At 38.5% G+C, this 18,372-nt stretch overlaps 1 protein-coding gene across 25 annotated transcripts in view; it reads left to right on the top strand.

Annotated features, from left to right (window-relative positions):
* The window catches only part of clasp1a (cytoplasmic linker associated protein 1a), a 79,468-nt gene that overhangs the window by 35,079 nt on the left and 26,017 nt on the right, over positions 1–18,372 (top strand). For 16 of the 25 annotated variants that reach the window (XM_049484648.1, XM_049484645.1, XM_049484624.1 and 13 more), the window contains exons 9-20: positions 9,391–9,531; positions 10,047–10,123; positions 10,887–10,979; positions 11,398–11,543; positions 12,089–12,224; positions 12,360–12,430; positions 12,793–12,852; positions 13,862–13,939; positions 14,056–14,223; positions 15,863–15,909; positions 16,821–16,991; positions 17,587–17,610. In XM_049484648.1, coding sequence (XP_049340605.1) covers positions 9,391–9,531; positions 10,047–10,123; positions 10,887–10,979; positions 11,398–11,543; positions 12,089–12,224; positions 12,360–12,430; positions 12,793–12,852; positions 13,862–13,939; positions 14,056–14,223; positions 15,863–15,909; positions 16,821–16,991; positions 17,587–17,610 — 1,212 coding nt within the window. Of the gene's footprint in view, positions 1–246; positions 351–9,390; positions 9,532–10,046; positions 10,124–10,886; positions 10,980–11,397; positions 11,544–12,088; positions 12,225–12,359; positions 12,431–12,792; positions 12,853–13,861; positions 13,940–14,055; positions 14,224–15,862; positions 15,910–16,820; positions 16,992–17,586; positions 17,611–18,372 lie in introns of those variants that run through there. The other 9 variants (XM_049484647.1, XM_049484646.1, XM_049484634.1 and 6 more) reach the window with 2 other exon arrangements.

Here is an 18,372-nt window from a genome sequence, read left to right as displayed (position 1 = left end):
CCTCTGGGCACTTTGACACAATTTACACAAGGAAGCGAAAGGAAAGCACACGGACTTAAATGCCTGTTTACGTAGCAACATTAAGATTCAGGCACACGTCGTGGTCGCGACTCCAGCCTTTCTTTAGGAGAGTGGGGTGGCTTTTGTCTTGGGTGCAGTCACAAGACTACAGCGGTAGGAAGGAAAGGGAGGGAGGGGGACAACAGACTAAAGAGAGAGAGAGAGAGAGAAATAGAGAGGGAGAGAAAGAGAGAGGGAGGCGGTGAAGGAACTGGGGCAGTGCTTTCTTCATGTTCTCTCAGCCTGCTGTATGAGTCTACAAGGAGCTTGTGCTAGGACAACAGGAGAAGGTAAGGATCAGAACGGAGTACCGTTGTTAGTTTAAAGGATAAATTAAAGAAACGCTTGAGAGTTAATCTTTAAACTGTGGTTAGCTGCTCTGGATAAGTGTGTGTGTGTGTGTGTGTGTGTGTGTGTGTGTGTGTGTGTGGTTATGTGTGTGTATGGCAGGGAAGTGTTCTGCATGTTTACATGTCAACACATTAATTCTGCAGTCGGTAGTTTTTCATTACTCTCAGGAGTCTTTCCTTTTTCCAGCATGTTTGCAAGCCTTCGTCTTTTTGGGTTAGAATGATCAATGTTGTAATATATATGAATGTGATGCACACCAAATGGAAGGTCGTCCATGTTATTTAATGTGAATTTCATGGTAGCAGTTACTTTTCTGTTAACGTGACTGTGTCTGTGTTGATGGAGGTGCTTTCTGTTCTTTTTAAAATTTCAGTAAAGAAAAAGAAATATATTCTTAAATAAGTCTACCATATGTTTGTTCTATTTTGGAACCATATGTTTGTTCTATTTTGGAACTGAGTTAAAAGTAGACGGGGTAAATAACACTGCTTCATTGCCAGGCTACTAGAAGAGGTCCATAGGTGATCCTTCTGGGCTGATGTTATATCATAAGTGGAGTGCTGAAGTTGAGCAGCCTAGCTGCTGGTTGTACAGCTATTTAACTTTACGGAATTGTATGTCTGTAGAAAGGGGCAGGTGCTGCAGCAATTAATAAGTATTGTCTATTCATTAATTCCTCCATTCCATCTTAAATACTGCAGCCTCTGCTGTCTTTTGCACCATTTAAGGTGGAATGGAAAAGTTAGCTAGCTAGCTAGCTAGGTAGTCGATTACTACTAGTGTCTGTCATGCTTGTTATAAAGAAAATGGAACTACACATTAAACTATGGTAATATTTTGGTTATCGTAATTATTAACAAGGATAAAACTTAAATTAGTGGCTTTCTTTAGTCACTTCTGCTGCAAAATGCCAGTGATTCCCAAGTGATGCAGCCCTAACACTTTCCCTAACCTACCCCTCCAGCCTAAAAATAATTGGGACCTTGTACCTCTAGACATGAATGTGCAAAACAGAGGGGAAGGGGGTAAGTGGTAGGGCCAAGGGATGAGAAAGCTTAAGAGACAGAGGGACCTCAGGTTGACTAGGTTAGCTTTTGGCATAGCACCCTTTTAAAAACCCACTTCCTTTATGTTTCCCTGTGATGTGTGGTGATCCTTCTGCTTCCTCTTGCTGGACCTTCCTCACTCCTTCTTTACCTTCTAGCCTAGCGTTAGCTTTTAGCCATTTTAGCAGCTAACCTGGCTTCTCCACATTGCAGCTTATTACAGCAGATCTTCCATTGGTGTGAATATAATGTCAAGATAAATCTGATGCGTAACAATTTTGGGGTTTTGGATTTTTACATTTATTTAAAAAAATAATAATTGTGATTGGAATAATTACCAAAATGCCATTTTGAATGGATTTTTGCAGCCCTGGTTTTATAGAAGACAAAATATGGTAGATGCAATAATGTAATGCAACGTAATGATTACATTACAGTACAAACTGTGACATCAAGCTTCCTCCATCCAATAAGAAGCAAGCTCTGCTAAAAACTGTCTGTGCAACAGTCTTTGTTGTCTTGCTTTCCTTCCACTGATTATTTTAGATTTTATAGTCCACTCCTCTTATCTCTTTGCTTTCTGTCAACATCCCCCTCCTGTGATTTTGGACTGGTTTCATTTGCCTTTTCTTTGTCTCTCTCTCTCTGTCTGTTTTGTCTGGCTTTGTTGAGTGGAATGTTAAACAGGCTCTATTTCTGTCTATTTTTGGAGAGACTACTTATGAATCAGGGTTATTCATTGGACCACCACTAGGATGGGGTCTGTTTCAGGTGAACTAGCTCAATGGCAGTTTAAAAACATGTTTAGTTGGGTTATAGGTGTGGATCTGTTATGGTGGTGGGTCTCAAACTGGTACGGGTACCACTGGTGGTACTCAAAGCATGTACCTAACATTACATTGGTTTAATGTGTTTAATGCTTTTCCCATTAGACCCTGTTTGTAAGCTACAGTTTAGTCCTCTCAGAACTACGGTTTTATAATTATTAACATCAGTTTCATTGGTCCTAGAGTAAAACCCTGTGGAACGCCACAAGATATGCTATATCAACCAACCATCATTACAGTTATGTGTAGCTTACTGTGTATAAATAAGCATGTGTGTGGTACACATGTTCCTGTGAAATGGCTTGTAGGTTGTACTTGGGAGTTTTAGTTTGGTCAGTGGTGGTACATGGTCTGTGCTCTGGTCTATCATTTATGTTGCACTGAAGCAAATGTTTCTTAAGGCTGTTTGGGTTAGTTTGTTTTCTTGTTAGTTCTTGCTTTTTTGGACACGATGAGGGGGCTGGATTTTATTTCTAAGAATGCTACAGCATGACTTCAATGGCTTTTTCGACCTAAAGCTTAAATCCACTAACTGTATATGACTCAACAGCAGCAGCAGTAGTGTGGATAAAAGATGAAAAGGAGCTGTGTACAAGAAAAGAAGAATTTTCTGTTTGGTTCTACTCTTATGTAAGAGTGTCTCTTCATGTCTGAGTTCTAAAGTTCTACTGACAGCGTCAGATCAGAGCTGCTGGTCATTTGATTGCTGCTCATTTGATTTAGCCCTTTCTTTTACTGGTGTTGTGCAAAAAGAAGTGCATTCATGTGTGTACGACTAGAGCTGGTAGTGTGGGTATTTGTTTTGTACACAGCTAGACCTTTTTTACACCTGGTAGCTTTATACCAATTGTCAGGATAAAATATATGTAGGTAAGGCTAGGCCACACAAAAATGCAAGTGCAAATGCGCCCAAGATGCATTTAAATCTGATGCAAATCCGATAGCTAAAACCAGCTCAGGAGGTGGCCTGAGGTGCATTTGAGTCACATTTGGGCATGATGTCCCTGGCAGACGGAGTGTAAACAGCAGGTCCTTAACTCTCAACAGCTGCGAGTGAAGGGTCAGCGTTACAGCTGAAGCCCATAATAATTAAGTAGTTTATCCGTTTCCTAAAGTTTTGGAGCAGATGGATGCGTATATGCATTACAAAAGTGAATCATTTTAAAGTGTTTGTTTGGACTTCACAATGCCCCAATAATAATGAAATATTCAAATTAAACAAAAATGTTTAATGTACAAATAAGAAAGCTAAAGTGTTGTAATCCACTGCAATAATGGTAACCAGAAAGTATTTCCTGATATCAATTGTCTAAAAACAACAGCGTTTGTAATAATTACAGCTTCTGGACTTGTCCTACTTTGTGTGTTTATTTTTAATCAAAGTCGCATTGAGTGAGAAATGCAGATAAAAAGTTAAGGGTGATAAAGTGTGAAAATGAAGCACCATTGGAGCTTACCGTCAGTCAGCAGATCATTATTTTATTTTTGTTACTGTAATTTTTGTTATCTCGTTGTGCAGGATGCGTTAAAATGGGAATTCTGGGTTGATGCCAGTATCTGATATTTATCAGAAGTTTCCAGTAATTGGCTGATCTAGCTAATTATTAGATAAGAGATACAGAAATGTGTATTTCTTTTGCAAAGACACAAATACAAATATAACAAATAATAATAATAGTAATACTCACCTCAAGATAACCTAAACGCTAGCGCTTAGCGCAGTCAGAGGCTAATGCTAATGCTGCTCCAGCAGTGCTAGCCCGGCTTAGCAGCAAGCTACAGGCCAATAATTCTCACCACTCAACCGCCAAAGCTTAGTGCGATTAGCAGTTAGCAGCTAACGCTAATACTGCTGGAGAACTAAACTGAAACTCCTGTATAACGCTGTACTTCAGCAGAGTGGCTTTACTGCTCCTTACAACCTGACCGGTAGAATTCATACATAAGGTGAACCGGATCAAAAGGTGAACTGACTATTTTTGGGAAAAAATTAAGGATTTTAGGTGTGCTTTATAGTGCAAAAATTACAGTACATCAAGTTTCATTAATGTTGACACACTTTGACCTTTCACAATTAAAAAAAAAAGAAGAGTCTTGGAGTTGGAGTTTGAATACCACGAGTGTCTGTAATGTTCTGACACCTTGGTTCTAGGACAGAAAAGAGTCATGATGTTTTTCGTGGGTGTAAAAGGGAAAAGAGCTCATGATGCTCAGGATTTGGCTTTGACCATTGAGATCAAGTATGTAGGAACTGGTCCGTTTTTGGCTTTGTGTTAATATGAAATAAAATCTTTATATTGTCTTCCATTGAAACTGGTACTACTAGTAGCTGAGGTAACTTAATAACTACTCTAACTGATGCTAAACAGATGTTATCTACTGCTGCCAATGCTAGCCAGATGTTAAATACTGTAGCTGATGTTTGCTGGATGTTTGACAGAGGTAAAATACTGTAGCTAACCTTAGCTGTATGTGAACTACTGTATTTGATCTTAGATGGATTTTAAAAGCTACAGCTGGCATTTGTTTGGACCAGCTACAGTAATTAAGTTCCCCCACAGATGTTACCTAGATTTTAACTACTGTAGCTGATATTTGCTGGATGTTACAAATCTAGTTGATGTTGGGTAGATGTACCCAACTACTAAGGTTACCTGGATTCTGACTACTGTAAATAGTTGTGTAGAGAAGTGCAGGCCAGCTTTTGATGTATATTAAACAGGCTCAAGTAGAACATAATGTTCACCTTATATTCTCATACTAACATTATCTGCAAATTCTGATTGCGTTTGGACAGACATTAAGACTCTCTTGCACCATGGAAGCGATTTTTTTTCAGTGACTTCCATCATTACATTGCAGTATTTACACATCCATTACTGTAATCACCTTACTGTTGGTTTTAAAACAGGACTTAATAGCTCGACTGGATCAAATACAGACTCCACAGGGCAGAGTTAGTTTCTTTGCTGTGTAACAATCTGACTCTAAAAGCTTGTCTTTAATTATTCAATGAATCAGTAAATATTGCATAAATAGACAAGATAACCCATATTCTTCCTTGGCCTAGTAGAAGTGCTGGAGAGATGATAGCAGGTTTTTAGAAAATCCCCAAACAGAAATATGTGGCTGGGGATTATAAAAGATGACATGAAAAGAGGATTCAGAATGGAGTGAAACAAGCAATCCACAATCTGCAGTTCTGCTTACAGCTCAGAGAGTGCAGTTCTGTATAGAAAACCGAAAACTAGACTCTGCACTAGAGAAATTGGATGTGATATGAAGAAGTTCAGTGTTTGTGAGAACTGTGTTTGCTCTGCTAAATGCATTCGTTATCATTATTTCCTGTTCGGTGACTAGGCTGAAGCTACTTACTCATTTACATAAATATACATAGACTCCTGGGTGTCTAAACATTATCAAAGCTTGATGTATCTTTCTGATTTTCATCTCTACAAACTAGCTATGGACATTTTTTGGGCAATCAACTAAGCACGGATTCATTCGCTCTGAAAGGAGAGCGCATCACACCCACCCAGTTTAAAATGATTCTTACGCATGCTCGGCGCAATTAACCATTAATCCCAAAACTTACAGACATCAGCTTTAAATTCCATAAATATAACTGCAAATGTACAGGAGTTCTCTCATGTTCCTACTTATACATATTAACACATAATTCTAAAATGCTAAAATAAAAGATTTGCGCAGCCCTTTTTTTAACATGATTTTTTACTTAATTAGATTTGTTAATATAAATGTTTCTGCCCATTGATTAGTCTTACTTTGCTCCTGAGATAACTAGCAAGACTAGCAACAATATAATTCTTCATACAACACATGTTGGATCAGACAATATGTTTTACCTTCAAATAAAAGATAAAAGATAAGGTTGAACAGGTTTAGGAACTCTTGAACTTCTGAATTCCACTGTCAGTTATTTATGCCGCTAAATCAAGGGTGCAAGTCGATGGATAGGACACACACACTTATACCCAAGTTAAACATCAACAGCATATTATATTGATTTGTATGATATTGATTAGACTTTACATGTGAGTCGTTGTGGAATGCAAGACAATTTTTTTAAAATTCTAACGTTAAAAGTGTATTGTATTGTTTGTAATTTTGCCTAAAACATTTTTAGTTTTTAAAACGGTCAGGCCGTCTTTTACTTATTTACCTACAATAATTTTTCATGTCCTAATAGTTACAGTTTAACTTTGACTGTTGACAAGTTTACTGGGCTATGTTTCCTTCCATGCCTTCAGTTTTGTTTGGGAGGCTCCATATCTGCCAAACTGCAGGATAAACTTCTTTGGGCTCTTTCCTGTTTCACTGGTGTCCCTTCCTCCTTCCTTTGCTATTGACATGGAACAAAACGTGCACCCTGTTTGCCTGAATGCTTTGACTTCTGTTCTTTTCAGTGTGTTCAATGACACTAATAAGACCAGACTGCTTATGTGAAGAACATGCATAACTGCACGACTAGAAATATCTTGTTTATATCATATTAAGTCAGTGGATTTTGCTCACATTCGTGTGCTTTTAGTTCTTACCAGCAGAGGGAGTCACACCTTTCCTGATCGAGAACTTCTTCACAGCTTATATTTATGGAAGACTAATAGATAGTTTTACTGATAAAGTAAAGGCGATAGAGGGGAATAAATAACATGCACTGGTACTGAAGTTGTTGCTGCCACATGATCAGTCATGCCTTTAATGTCTACATAAATTTCAATACATAACTGGGACGATGGAGGTTTAAGGTTCAGCAATCATACAGTCAAGTCAGTCAGACAGATAACAGTAGTAGATGGTCTAAAATATTAATCATTGAACATTGTGCCTCTGTGTAATTTAAAAAACATTAAAAACCAGATAAAAGGACAGTGTTATTTGGGTTTATCCCTTTTGCATTCCAGCATAGAGGAGTCAGTTCTGCTGTAGTGGCTTTTCATAGATTAATCAGCCTAACATTTGTGTCAGCGACTGATCGAGTGCTGCTCATGCTGATTTGGTCAGGATGCTTAATGCATGATGGTGTTTGCTCTTTTTAAGGTGTCCCATCAGAATGACCTTTGATGTGGAAAATTGGATTATTTCATTAAATTTCATGTGCATAATCGTCTTCTCAGCATTTCACTCCATATTGCTTTGCCCTTTTTTGTCTTAGCCCCCCTTCCCCCTCCTTGGAATGGAAGGAATTGTTTGTACAAGCAGTCAATTTATTGTTATTTATCCGTCCTGACAAGCCTTCAGAAATCTATTTTCTGTTTTTTAACAATCAGTAAATGAAGTATGTGAAAGTTATGGCATTATTGTTTGTAAATTAATTGAAATACTTGGAATACTCAATTCTAGCTGCATAGATCAACAACATTTGGTTTTTAGTATTTGTAATATGTGGTGGTTGTTTATGGTGTTTGTTAGGTGTTGGTAGTTGCAGTAATGGATGTGATTGTTTTAGTGCTTGGTTGGGGTTTTTGGGTATTGTAGGGGTTGTGACGATTGTGGTTGTGGTAATGGCTGATAGTTGCAGTTGGATGTTGTGGTAAATGTTGGTCTTGGTTGTGGTTGCTGGTTTGTAAGGCTGTATTGATTGATTTGTTTACTGTTGTTGTCGTTGTAGTGGTTGTTGTTGTTGGTGACTATTGTGGTTGCAGTGCTTGTTGTAGTGGCTTTCGGGGTATGGGGGGGGGTGTTGTGGTGGTCATTGCAATGGTTGTGATTGGTGGCAGTTGGATGTTGAGATTCTTGTTTGGGATGTTTTAGGCTGTTCTGATGGTTGTGGGGGCTGGTTGTGGGGATGGTTGTAGACTATTGTGTTGGCGATGTTTTTGATTGTTGTGTTGGTCTTTGGTTGGTTGATTGTGATATTTGTGGTTGCTGGTCATTTTTGTTGGTGATTTGTTGTAGCAATTGTTGATTTTGTTGGTTGCTGGTTGTGGGGTTTGGTTGTGGTGATGGTTGTTGACTGTTGGCATTGCCGTGGTTATTGGGGTAGTATTGCTGGTGATGGATGTGGTTAGTGGACTTTGTAGTTGTTGTGGTGGTGGTTGTTGTGTTTGCTAGTCATTGTTGTGGTAGTTGGGATAGTTTTGTTGATGGTCATGGTTCCTGGTCGTTGTGGCTGTTTTGGTGGTGGTTGTGGCGATTGTTGATCTTTTTTTTTTTTTTTGGTTGTGGTGATTTTGTTGGTGTGGTGGTTGTTGATTGCTATGATGGTATTGTTGGTCGATGCTTGTGGTTCCCGGTTGCTGTGCCTGTTGTGGTGGCTGTTGGCTTGGGGGTTTTAGCCATTGTAGGTCACGAACACATTTCAGCAGTCAAAGATCTCTGTTTGCTTAAGTCAGAATGTTTAGAAATTGGCAAACTTCACTTTATCTGTTTGCTGGTAAAGTTATAATAACTGAACTTTTTGTGAACCCAAATCAATGAACTTTGTAACTTTGTAACCTACTTATATAGACGGACACAAAGTTTGTAGAGTTGGAGGTCTTAGCCACTCCCCAGATGCTTTTGGAAAATGGCCATAGACCAGAGATCAGACCACAATCCAAATCAAGGTGACATCACAGCCTGTGGAAGAATATTGTCCCTGTAGCTCCTTTCACCTCGTGGTCATGATGGTGCCTCAGTCCTACTGCAAGTAAAGAACTGGGATAGTTACTGACAGCTTACCTCAGGAGATCCCACTTGCGGCAGTTTGTTAGGCTAAAAAGCAGCCAAACACACACACACACAATCTCACACACACATAGAAGAGAGAGGACAGAGCTCTTCTGTTGTCTGCAATGTCCAGTATTCCAGCAGTGGCTGATCCTGACCAAAAGCATGCTGAAGAAGCTGATGTGTAAGAAGATCTGTGCCTGTAAGCTGCTGATCTAGCTCTATTCCTTTACGATTGGCTTGTTTTGACTACTGGTGCTGTACTGTACTGCTGTCTGTGTGGTTGCTGGTGTGTTTTATAGATCTGTGACTGTCAGCTGTTAAGGGATGTGGTGCTGGTGGTCATTTTTGCTAAGAAATCATTTTTCATACATAAGGATAATGCAATCTTCCATTTCATTTTTTATAATAATTTTTAAACCTCTTTTTTGCAGATAAGAACTTTGATGATGAGGATTCTGTGGACGGAGGCAGATCTTCCTCTTCATCTTCTAAAGGCTTCTCCAGCAGCAAGCGAGGAGGAAACATGGGCTCCATGAGACGCCCCAGCTCAGCCTCTGGACCCCGTGCTGCAGGTAATGACCTCAAATCTTCAGTCAACGGATAACACTTGGTCCACTGACTGTACCTGTTCTGTTTGTAATGTCTTTTTAAAAATGATATTGAATACTGTTCCTTTGTGCTGTTATTTTAATGATTGAGCTAAATGATTCAACGATCTAATAAGATAAATACAACGAGCAATAGATTAAGAATCAGTGAGGTTCTGGAAGAAGCCTAAGGAACAAAAGTACAGATTGAAAACATCAGATTAGAATTGTGTAACATGACTGGCTGCATTTGGGCTAGATGTTTTTGGGACTGGCATGAAGGAATTCGTACAGTGATGAGAATGATCTCAGACAAAAACATTCTGAAGAGTTGTCACACATGATAATTAATGAGTTAGGAAATCTGTTGTGCTGAATGATAAAAAAATAAAATGATATTTATTCCATCTGTTTCAAGCATGTTTAGGGTTACTGGTGGAAACGTCTGATGTTTCTCTGTGCTTATTACTGAAGAACTAACTTAAGCAACTGTTCTACAGGGAAGGAGGGAGCCAGTGCAGGAGCCGTGGATGAAGAGGACTTCATCAAGGCCTTCGAAGATGTTCCTGCAGTACAGGTAAGATGCACACATGTTTATTTTGACTATTGACTGTTAACTATTCTGTTAATTCGTGAAACCATTAAAAGCAAATTATTATAAATTGCTATCAATTACCAAATAACTTATATAGCCATCAGCTTTTATGTTTAGCTTGAGGTAGTTTTATGCACTTCTTAACTAACAGTTAAGGCAATGGAGATATATAATATGAAATATACCGTGAAGGTGCAGAAAAGAGGCAGAAAAATTGTTGCTGTTGCTGTGTTACTACGCCATTCGTTTTAGTGACCTTGTGTTTTGACACAGTTTGTATGTTATCTAGAGGTGTAGATTTTTTTTTTTTTGCGCTACATAAAAGTTAATAGGGGAGTCTGTCGTTTCAAGGCTGCCTTTAAGCACCATTAAGGATAATATTTTCAGTAGTAACTTATAACATGATCAGGATGTATCATCAGATATTAATAATCTATTATTATGCTGAGTGAAAGCACTGGCAGCTTTTGTCAGCAGTGCTTTCCCTAGTCCCATTTCCACACTCAGGGTTGCCAGGTATAGCACACAACAGCACACAAACCATGTGCTGCAGCAATGAAAATGGGTGAGCTGGCTATTGTTCTACTGAACAGGTAATCACTAAGTTTTAGTAAGGTTGCTAATCATAGCTGTAAACTAATCATTGCACCCCTATCCGAATCTAAAGTCAGTTTTTACGAGGAACTTACTTCATGTGTTGTTCTTGTCCTACATGTTCTAATCCATAAACTTGTTCTTTTGACAGATCTATTCCAGTAGGGAATTTGAAGATTCCTTTACTAAGATTCGAGAGGTGCTATCAGATGACAAGCACGACTGGGAGCACAGAGTTGCTGCTGTAAGTGAAAATATGCACTGATGAGTTCAACTGATACTTAAAAGGGAAATCTGGTGTGAAATAGACTGGGGTGTATATAGTGAAACATGATAAGGATTTGAAAACATTTGTCAAATAGCCCACCTCCATTCTCTACCAGCATTCCTAAATAGAACACTTTTAGCCAACAGGCTTACAATGCTAGAGATATAGCATAGCATAGCGGAGAAATCACTATTTTTACACCATTAACAAGCTCATTAGGTAGCTCCACACTTTATTGGTAGAATTCGGAGAGCCCTGACATTTAAAACGAGACATTGAGAACTTTGAAAGTGCAGAGGTAGTTTATTAAAACACTGTTTATAATGATAAAAAATGATACAACTGAAACAGACAGATACAAAAAAACAATTAAATTTTTTTTTGCTTTTCACAGCTAAAGAAAGTGCGATCACTGGTTCTGGCTGGAGCTTCAGAACAAGAAGGTTTTCTTCAGCAGATCAGACTTTTGGAAGGTGCCTTCAAGCTCTCTGCGAAAGACTTGCGCTCTCAAGTTGTCCGGGAAGCGTGCATCACTCTTGGGTATGGATCACTCCTGTGTATCACTACTCCACCACCTCAAAGATTTGATGTATTGCATGATTCATTTGTGACATTTTGTGAACTGCAGTAATGTGTTTTAAAGAAAAATTAGCCTTCATTCATTTTAGGAAACGTCATATTTCAAGGAATCCTGAGAGAACTTCTTTTTTTGAGACATCTACCTTTCTGTACTTAATCTTTTTACTTGTAAAAACACTAAATCAAACTTATTATGTTTAATATAGAATCATGCTGATACTCTAAACACTAAATATTATGTGAGTTTTGATCTCTGAACATGTTCCTCAGTGCTGGTCCTTAATTATTTCATTTTAATGTATTTCTAATGAGGTGAGACTGAACTGAGTGGAGCGTTGAGTAGAACTTTGCTTCTAAAGAGCAGCTGCATGATGGATGTGTGAACAGGCGTAATGATTTAATGTCATCCGAATGTCTGGCAGATACATTTGTCTCTCTCTACCTGTATTTTATTTTTTTTTAAGTGAAGATTGTAAGTGATTGGTTGGTTGTTTATCTGCCTGCAGGCATATTTCCTCAGTGTTGGGCAACAAGTTTGACCACGGAGCAGAGACCATCATGCCCACGCTGCTCAATCTCGTGCCCAACAGCGCCAAAGTCATGGCCACATCAGGGGTGGTCGCCATCCGCCTCATCTTACGGGTAAGTTGTTATGGATTTGTGCAGCAGAAGATTAAACTGTAATAAATACAGAGCTGATACTAGATACAAGATATTTACTTTTCAAATAATAGCAGACGTTTTTTGTACTCAGTTTTTTTTTTATCTTATTCCCAGCGTACCCACTATCCTCGCCTCATCCCCATAATCACCAGCAACTGCACATCTAAATCAGTGGCAGTTCGAAGGTAAGGAAATTCACATCTGTGACTAATGATTTGGACTGTCCATGCTTTCTTTTGGTGGGTAGATGGTGCTAATTCTCTCATCTCAGTCTGCTCAGCTAAATTGGGTGAAAAAGACACAGATTTTAGATGCAAGCTGTGTCTAATTTTGTAATGTTTACTTTTAAATTGTACATACTTTTCTTATAAAATAATAGAATTTATAATAATATAATTGTTTATACATTTTAAACTATTCAAATTTTTTCATAACCAGTCTTTCATAGAATATGTAATGAGGGTGTTCAAGGGAAAATCTTCCTTTTTTGTACCTGTGTTCAATAGTTTTTTTCCTCCCCCTCCTTTTTTTTCTTGTCCCTCTTTAGACGGTGTTATGAATTTCTAGACCTGCTGTTGCAGGAATGGCAAACAAATACGTTAGAGAGGTGAGTCCAGAAAGTGGAAATTGATTGTGTGTGAGTCTCTCATAATGCAGTCCTGAAAAGGGACTGGATGCTTTCTTTATTTCTGTATTTCTGTGTCTGAGAGCCCGACCAAGAAAATGCTCTGTTATGTGGGGATGTTTTTAGGTATTATTTTGTTTTTAAAGCTATGGTGTGGTATTCACAATAAAGCAAAGTATCATTGCAGGAGTGTGGATGTCAGGCACCAGGCAAGAAGATGGAAACTTTTGGGGGCAGAAATAATGTAGTACAGTTTATTCTGCCACCACAGTGCCCTCTTTGCTTTTTTTTTTGAGTTGCACTGTTCATTTAAATTATTTTGCCCCATAATTGTATTTTAAAAGCTCAGTTTATTTGTCTACTTACTAAAAAAGTTGGATTTAAATCGTGCTTAGGCTCGATTGGGCCGGGTCGAACTCAGACAGAACGTGCACTGGCTTGGGTAGGGGCCGGCTGGATTTTTATTTATTTATTAATATATCTATATATATATATATATATATATATTTTTTTTTTTTTTGGCCCGATCTAAGCTTTAGTGTGCATGTTTGTGCTTGTGTGTGTGTGCGTTCGCGTGCCTGTCCACACGTGTTAAACACTTCTTCAGCTCTGCAGCCCCGGCTTTTGTGACATTTAACTTGTAGAGTGTGTGTGTTGGTGTGTGTGTTACTTGTCCCATCTTGGCTGAACAAGTGACTGATGATTCTTTTCATTGGTCTTAATTGATGAGCGGCAACCATGCATCCCCACCGTTTCCATGGCAATTTTCCCTGGAGCCCTTTTAAAAGGAGCACCGGGCTCCCACTCTCTTCTTTCCCTTTGGGCTGCCTTGGCTGTTTTCAAAGGTCCGATCGCAGGTCCAAGAAGTTTCAAAGGACTGTGCGATCCTTGCTTCGTAGTAAGGACGCACTGCAGGATCGAGTGCATGCACTGTACGAGGAGTTTGCAGCTGGTTTGAGCTGTGTTGAACCATGTTTCCATACTTCCCCAGGCATGTTGCTGTTCTCACCGAGACCATCAAGAAAGGGATTCATGATGCAGACTCTGAGGCCAGATCTGTTGCCAGAAAGTAAGCATGATGATAATGCATTAATTATTTTAGATTGACATCTGCATTTAAATTTATTTATTTAATTTTTTTAATTATCATATTTCTAAAAGATTTTTTAAAAATATTTTTTTCAGGTGTTATTGGGGATTCCATGGCCACTACAGCCGGGAGGCGGAGCACCTGTTTCAGGCTCTGGAGTCGACCTATCAAAAAGCCCTCCAGTCTCACCTAAAGAGTTCAGACAGCATTGTGTCGCTGCCTCAGTCCGATCGTTCCTCCTCCAGCTCTCAGGAGAGCCTGAAGTGAGACACACACACACACACACACACACACACACACAACAAGTTGCTTAAAGTCCATTTCAAGTAAAGTAGTGTGTTTAGATTGTAATTAAAAATGAAAAGCCTTTTTGTTTCAGATCCATAGGGCTTATAGTGCATGAAAAACAGAAATCTATTATTTCTAGTTATTAGAATATTTTATATAATAAAGCAGTGTCCAAATATGTAAGTTACTGTATACACTCAATACTTGGTTGGGGCTCCTTTAATATAATTGTTCTGCATTGGTAAAGCGTAGCATGAAGGAAATCTGCTTGTGTCACTGCTGTGATTATTCTGAAGGCAAGTTTGTTTTGATTGTGGTCTTAAGCTCATCTATATTGTTGGGCCATGAGTTAATATTATTTTACTTTTGACGGTTCCTTATAGATTCAAAACAGGTTTGAGGTCCTGATCATGGTCAAAAAACTGTTTGGTATGAGTTTGGGCATTGGGGCAGCTGCTACATCCTGCTAAAGAAGGAGTTTTTTGAAGGCATCTCCATAAAACGTGCAGTCAGTTAAAATATATCTGTGCTGGTGCATAAAGAATCATGTTTATGTGCTCCAGAGAGTCCTTCTATATTGGTTTTTATAAACATTGTATGTGGATGAATGTTGGGAATATGCAGAATATGCTATTTATCTGGTTGAGGTGGAGAAACATTGTAGCTTGTCAGTCTCAGTAATCTGTAATTGCAGGATGATTAGTCAGGCTTGGCTGAAGGAGCATGTGCCATGATTGAGTGATGTGTTTCCTAGCGTAATGATCTCTTGCTGGATATTAGGCAATGGTCTCATCACTGACTTCGGCGTGATTTGTTTGTTTAGAGAGCGTGAGCTCATCGCACTGCCTGAATTATCACTGAGGTGCTGGAACGAGGTTCTCACTCATACAAAAGTGTTGAATGCAGTTACTTTGGCTGCTATTTACAAACTTGCATTTGTCCTTAAAGTATATATTAGTAAGGAAACCTGATGAAGTTTTTAAAAAGGTTGTAAATTATCATTCATCAGCATATGTTTACAAAGATTTTGTCCTCAGTTGTGTTGGTTCACACTAAAAGATTTTAGTCCAGTTTTTCAGTTGCTCACAGTTTTTCATTGATCGGTCACAAAAAAAATCTGTAGTGTAGTGTGAAAGTCCCAACAACTGAAAGACTTGCGATTACAGCACAACCAGTCGTGTAGTGTGCACAGCGCACTCAAAAAGTCGTGCAGTGTGAACCTGGCATAAGGTGTACTTTGCATCAATAGGCTCATTTGAATTTTGAACACAAAACAGAGAAAGCACCGTCTGAAGAGCTGATTTCTACTCTTTTGAATTGAGCTTCGTAGTGTTTGGTTGCTATAGCACCTCTGTCTGCTTTCATCTGTCAGTAAAACTAATCTCCTCACACTGCTATAAGAATAGCTGATTTTTTGGATCTTTGTTGTTGGCTTATTTGCTTTCTCCCTCAAGTGCATAATGTGTTTTGCTGAACATTGGAATTTATTTGTTACTTTTTTGGGGGGAAAAAAGAAAAACTGCTAATTAAAGTCTTTTGTTTACCTCTACAACCATTGATGTTTATGACGAAGATGACATGGATATTCATTTATTTGTTTATTTTTTCCTTTAGCCGCCCACTGTCTGTGAAGAGTGTCATAGGAGGCAGCATGACCAGAAGTAAGCAGCCTTCTTTAATGGTGTCCATGCAGTTTCTGTTCATATACACATTTTTAGGACAACCCCTAATTAATTCAGTTGTTATTTTGGACATTTAAGTACTTAAAATCCAGTAAATAACCTGAAATAAGAACCCGAAAAAACAACAAGTGATACAAAGGTAAGTGGTAATCTGCCAGTTGTATTGAGGAATAATGAGGTCAGCATTAAAAAAAATGTAAATTGGGGGGGAAAAAAATGTATTTATTTAAGATTTTTATTTCAGCATCCAAAGTATCGACATTCCACCATTTACCCAAATGCTTTTGGACTTTGGCATTGAAACAAAAGTTAACAGAAGAACAACCACTCTTTGCACTCTTTGGACAGAAACAGCTTAGCAACCATTTCAGTTTTTTTTTACTGTTATTAGCGCACTTTTTCAAGCAAACGTCTGTACAAACTATCCCTTTTTAGTTAGTTTTGCAAGTGCATTGTCCATTTTTTTTTTTTGGCTGTTTATTTTGGCAAGTATGAAAATTGTAATCGTACTCAGGTTCAGACCAAAACAGTTGTACTGAGACCCACAAGAAGAGATGAGCTGTTCATGTGCAGTTAAACCTGATTTATTACCCAGATAATTACAATAGCTTAACTCTACTGTGCGGACATCCTATTGAAAATGCTGGGTTTGAAACACCCTAAAACAGCAAAATAATAAAATCAGGCTAGCTTGGACCATCAACACAATAGACAGTGTCAAACGGACTACATTAACAGCTTTTAACTAAAACATTTAGGGATGTTCTAAAAATGATTTTCTAGCAATTTTACATATTTATAAAAAAAGTTTTTTTTTATGTTTGAAAAGAAGAACACTTTTTGAATATGTTCATATATAACATTTCTTTCATCTGTTTTACCACTGCCAGGTAAAGTGGTGAGCTCCAGAGCTCCCTCCACGCCAGGCTCCCTTCAGCGCTCTCGCAGCGACATCGACGTAAACGCTGCCGCCAGTGCCAAGTCCCGCTTGTCCACCACGCCTTCACCATCTCCCTTCAGCTCTGCTGCAGCCCTGCCTCCAGGATCCTACGCCTCTCTGGGTGAGCCTCCACCCCACCCACCTACCCACACACGCGCACCTCTCTGATCACTCAGCTGTTGGATACGCTCATCCTTAATTAAGGAATTTTAATGAAATGCCCATAAAATCACTGGCTTTTATGGCCATAGCGGCCCATTAATAAAGCTGATGGCCACCGTAGATGCTATTAAGCAGTGCTCTGATGAGGAACCAATGATGAAAAGTGTCATGTGATTCTTTTAGCACTAGTTTGTATATATACAGTTTGTATATATGAATGTATTTATTTATTTATTGCTTAATCTTTCCACAAACTTATGTATTACACTTAATGTAAATAATAATTTAGTTTGCCCCACCCCCCCCCCCCCCCACCAGTTAACATTTGACCTTATTGTGATATTTTTAATACTGTATTTGTCCTGTCCTATCAGATATAATCTCTTACTTGCAGTCATAACTGATTCTTGCCCTCTGCTTCCATGCAAGACCTTACTCTGGTTACAGCCCTGTCTTCCACGCTTCCTCCAACCTAACTAACTCTAATCTCTGCCTCTTATACTTCTCCTCCTCACCCTGCACACCCCTGCTTTTGCTTTTGTTTTGCCCCAAAGATGGTACACCTGGTAAAATAGATGGTAAGATTTGAATGTGTCTTATATGTGTTTACATGTGTCTTGGTCTCAACTCCACCCCTTGGAGGGCAGTAGTAGGCAGTGTTGGTCTTTGTGTTCCCTGTATGTTAAAGGAAACGTAACTGTGGTGACCCTACTTCTGCATGACCCGTCTGCATGATGTATAACCCCCTCTCCTAATAGGTAGTTGTAACAAAATTGACTTTTGTAGTGTATAAAGAGATTTAACATAATGTTTTCATAGTTTTAACATTTATTTATTTGTTTGTTTGTTGTATAGGACTATTGACCACCCTATGTCTCCCTGAGAATTTTTTTTCTTAAACAGTTCATAAGTGTACATGCAGATCACATGAATTGTTCAGTTTAACAGGTTGAAAAAATATGATTACATGTAAGTATAATCCAAATCAAGAATTAGGGATTCAATGAGCCCAACTTTTATGTGTGGTTCTCTTTCAAGCATTTACCTGCCAGGAAAGAAGAATGCTAGATTTTTTTCTTCCTATTGTATTCAATACACTAAGAATTTATCACCAGTCTTTTAAAACGCTCTTCTTACTTTCTGCTCTATGGCATTTAATCATTTATTAGCAATACTGTCCACAGAAGAAAAAAAATTGATAGCAATTTCCCAAAATGATTGTAAATCGTCACGTCAGTCAATTGTGGAGCTTAAAAAATTACACTCTCCTTCATTCCTAATGTCATACATGTACATTTGACAAGAATAGTACAAGTGCAGTGTCTTAGTTCTTATATTAC

The sequence above is a fragment of the Astyanax mexicanus genome, chromosome 11 (genome assembly GCF_023375975.1).
Source record: "Astyanax mexicanus isolate ESR-SI-001 chromosome 11, AstMex3_surface, whole genome shotgun sequence".
NCBI classification, from domain to species: Eukaryota; Metazoa; Chordata; class Actinopteri; order Characiformes; family Acestrorhamphidae; genus Astyanax; species Astyanax mexicanus.
The sequence above is the reverse complement of the archived record's forward strand: the minus strand, read 5'-3'. Positions and strand labels throughout refer to the sequence as shown.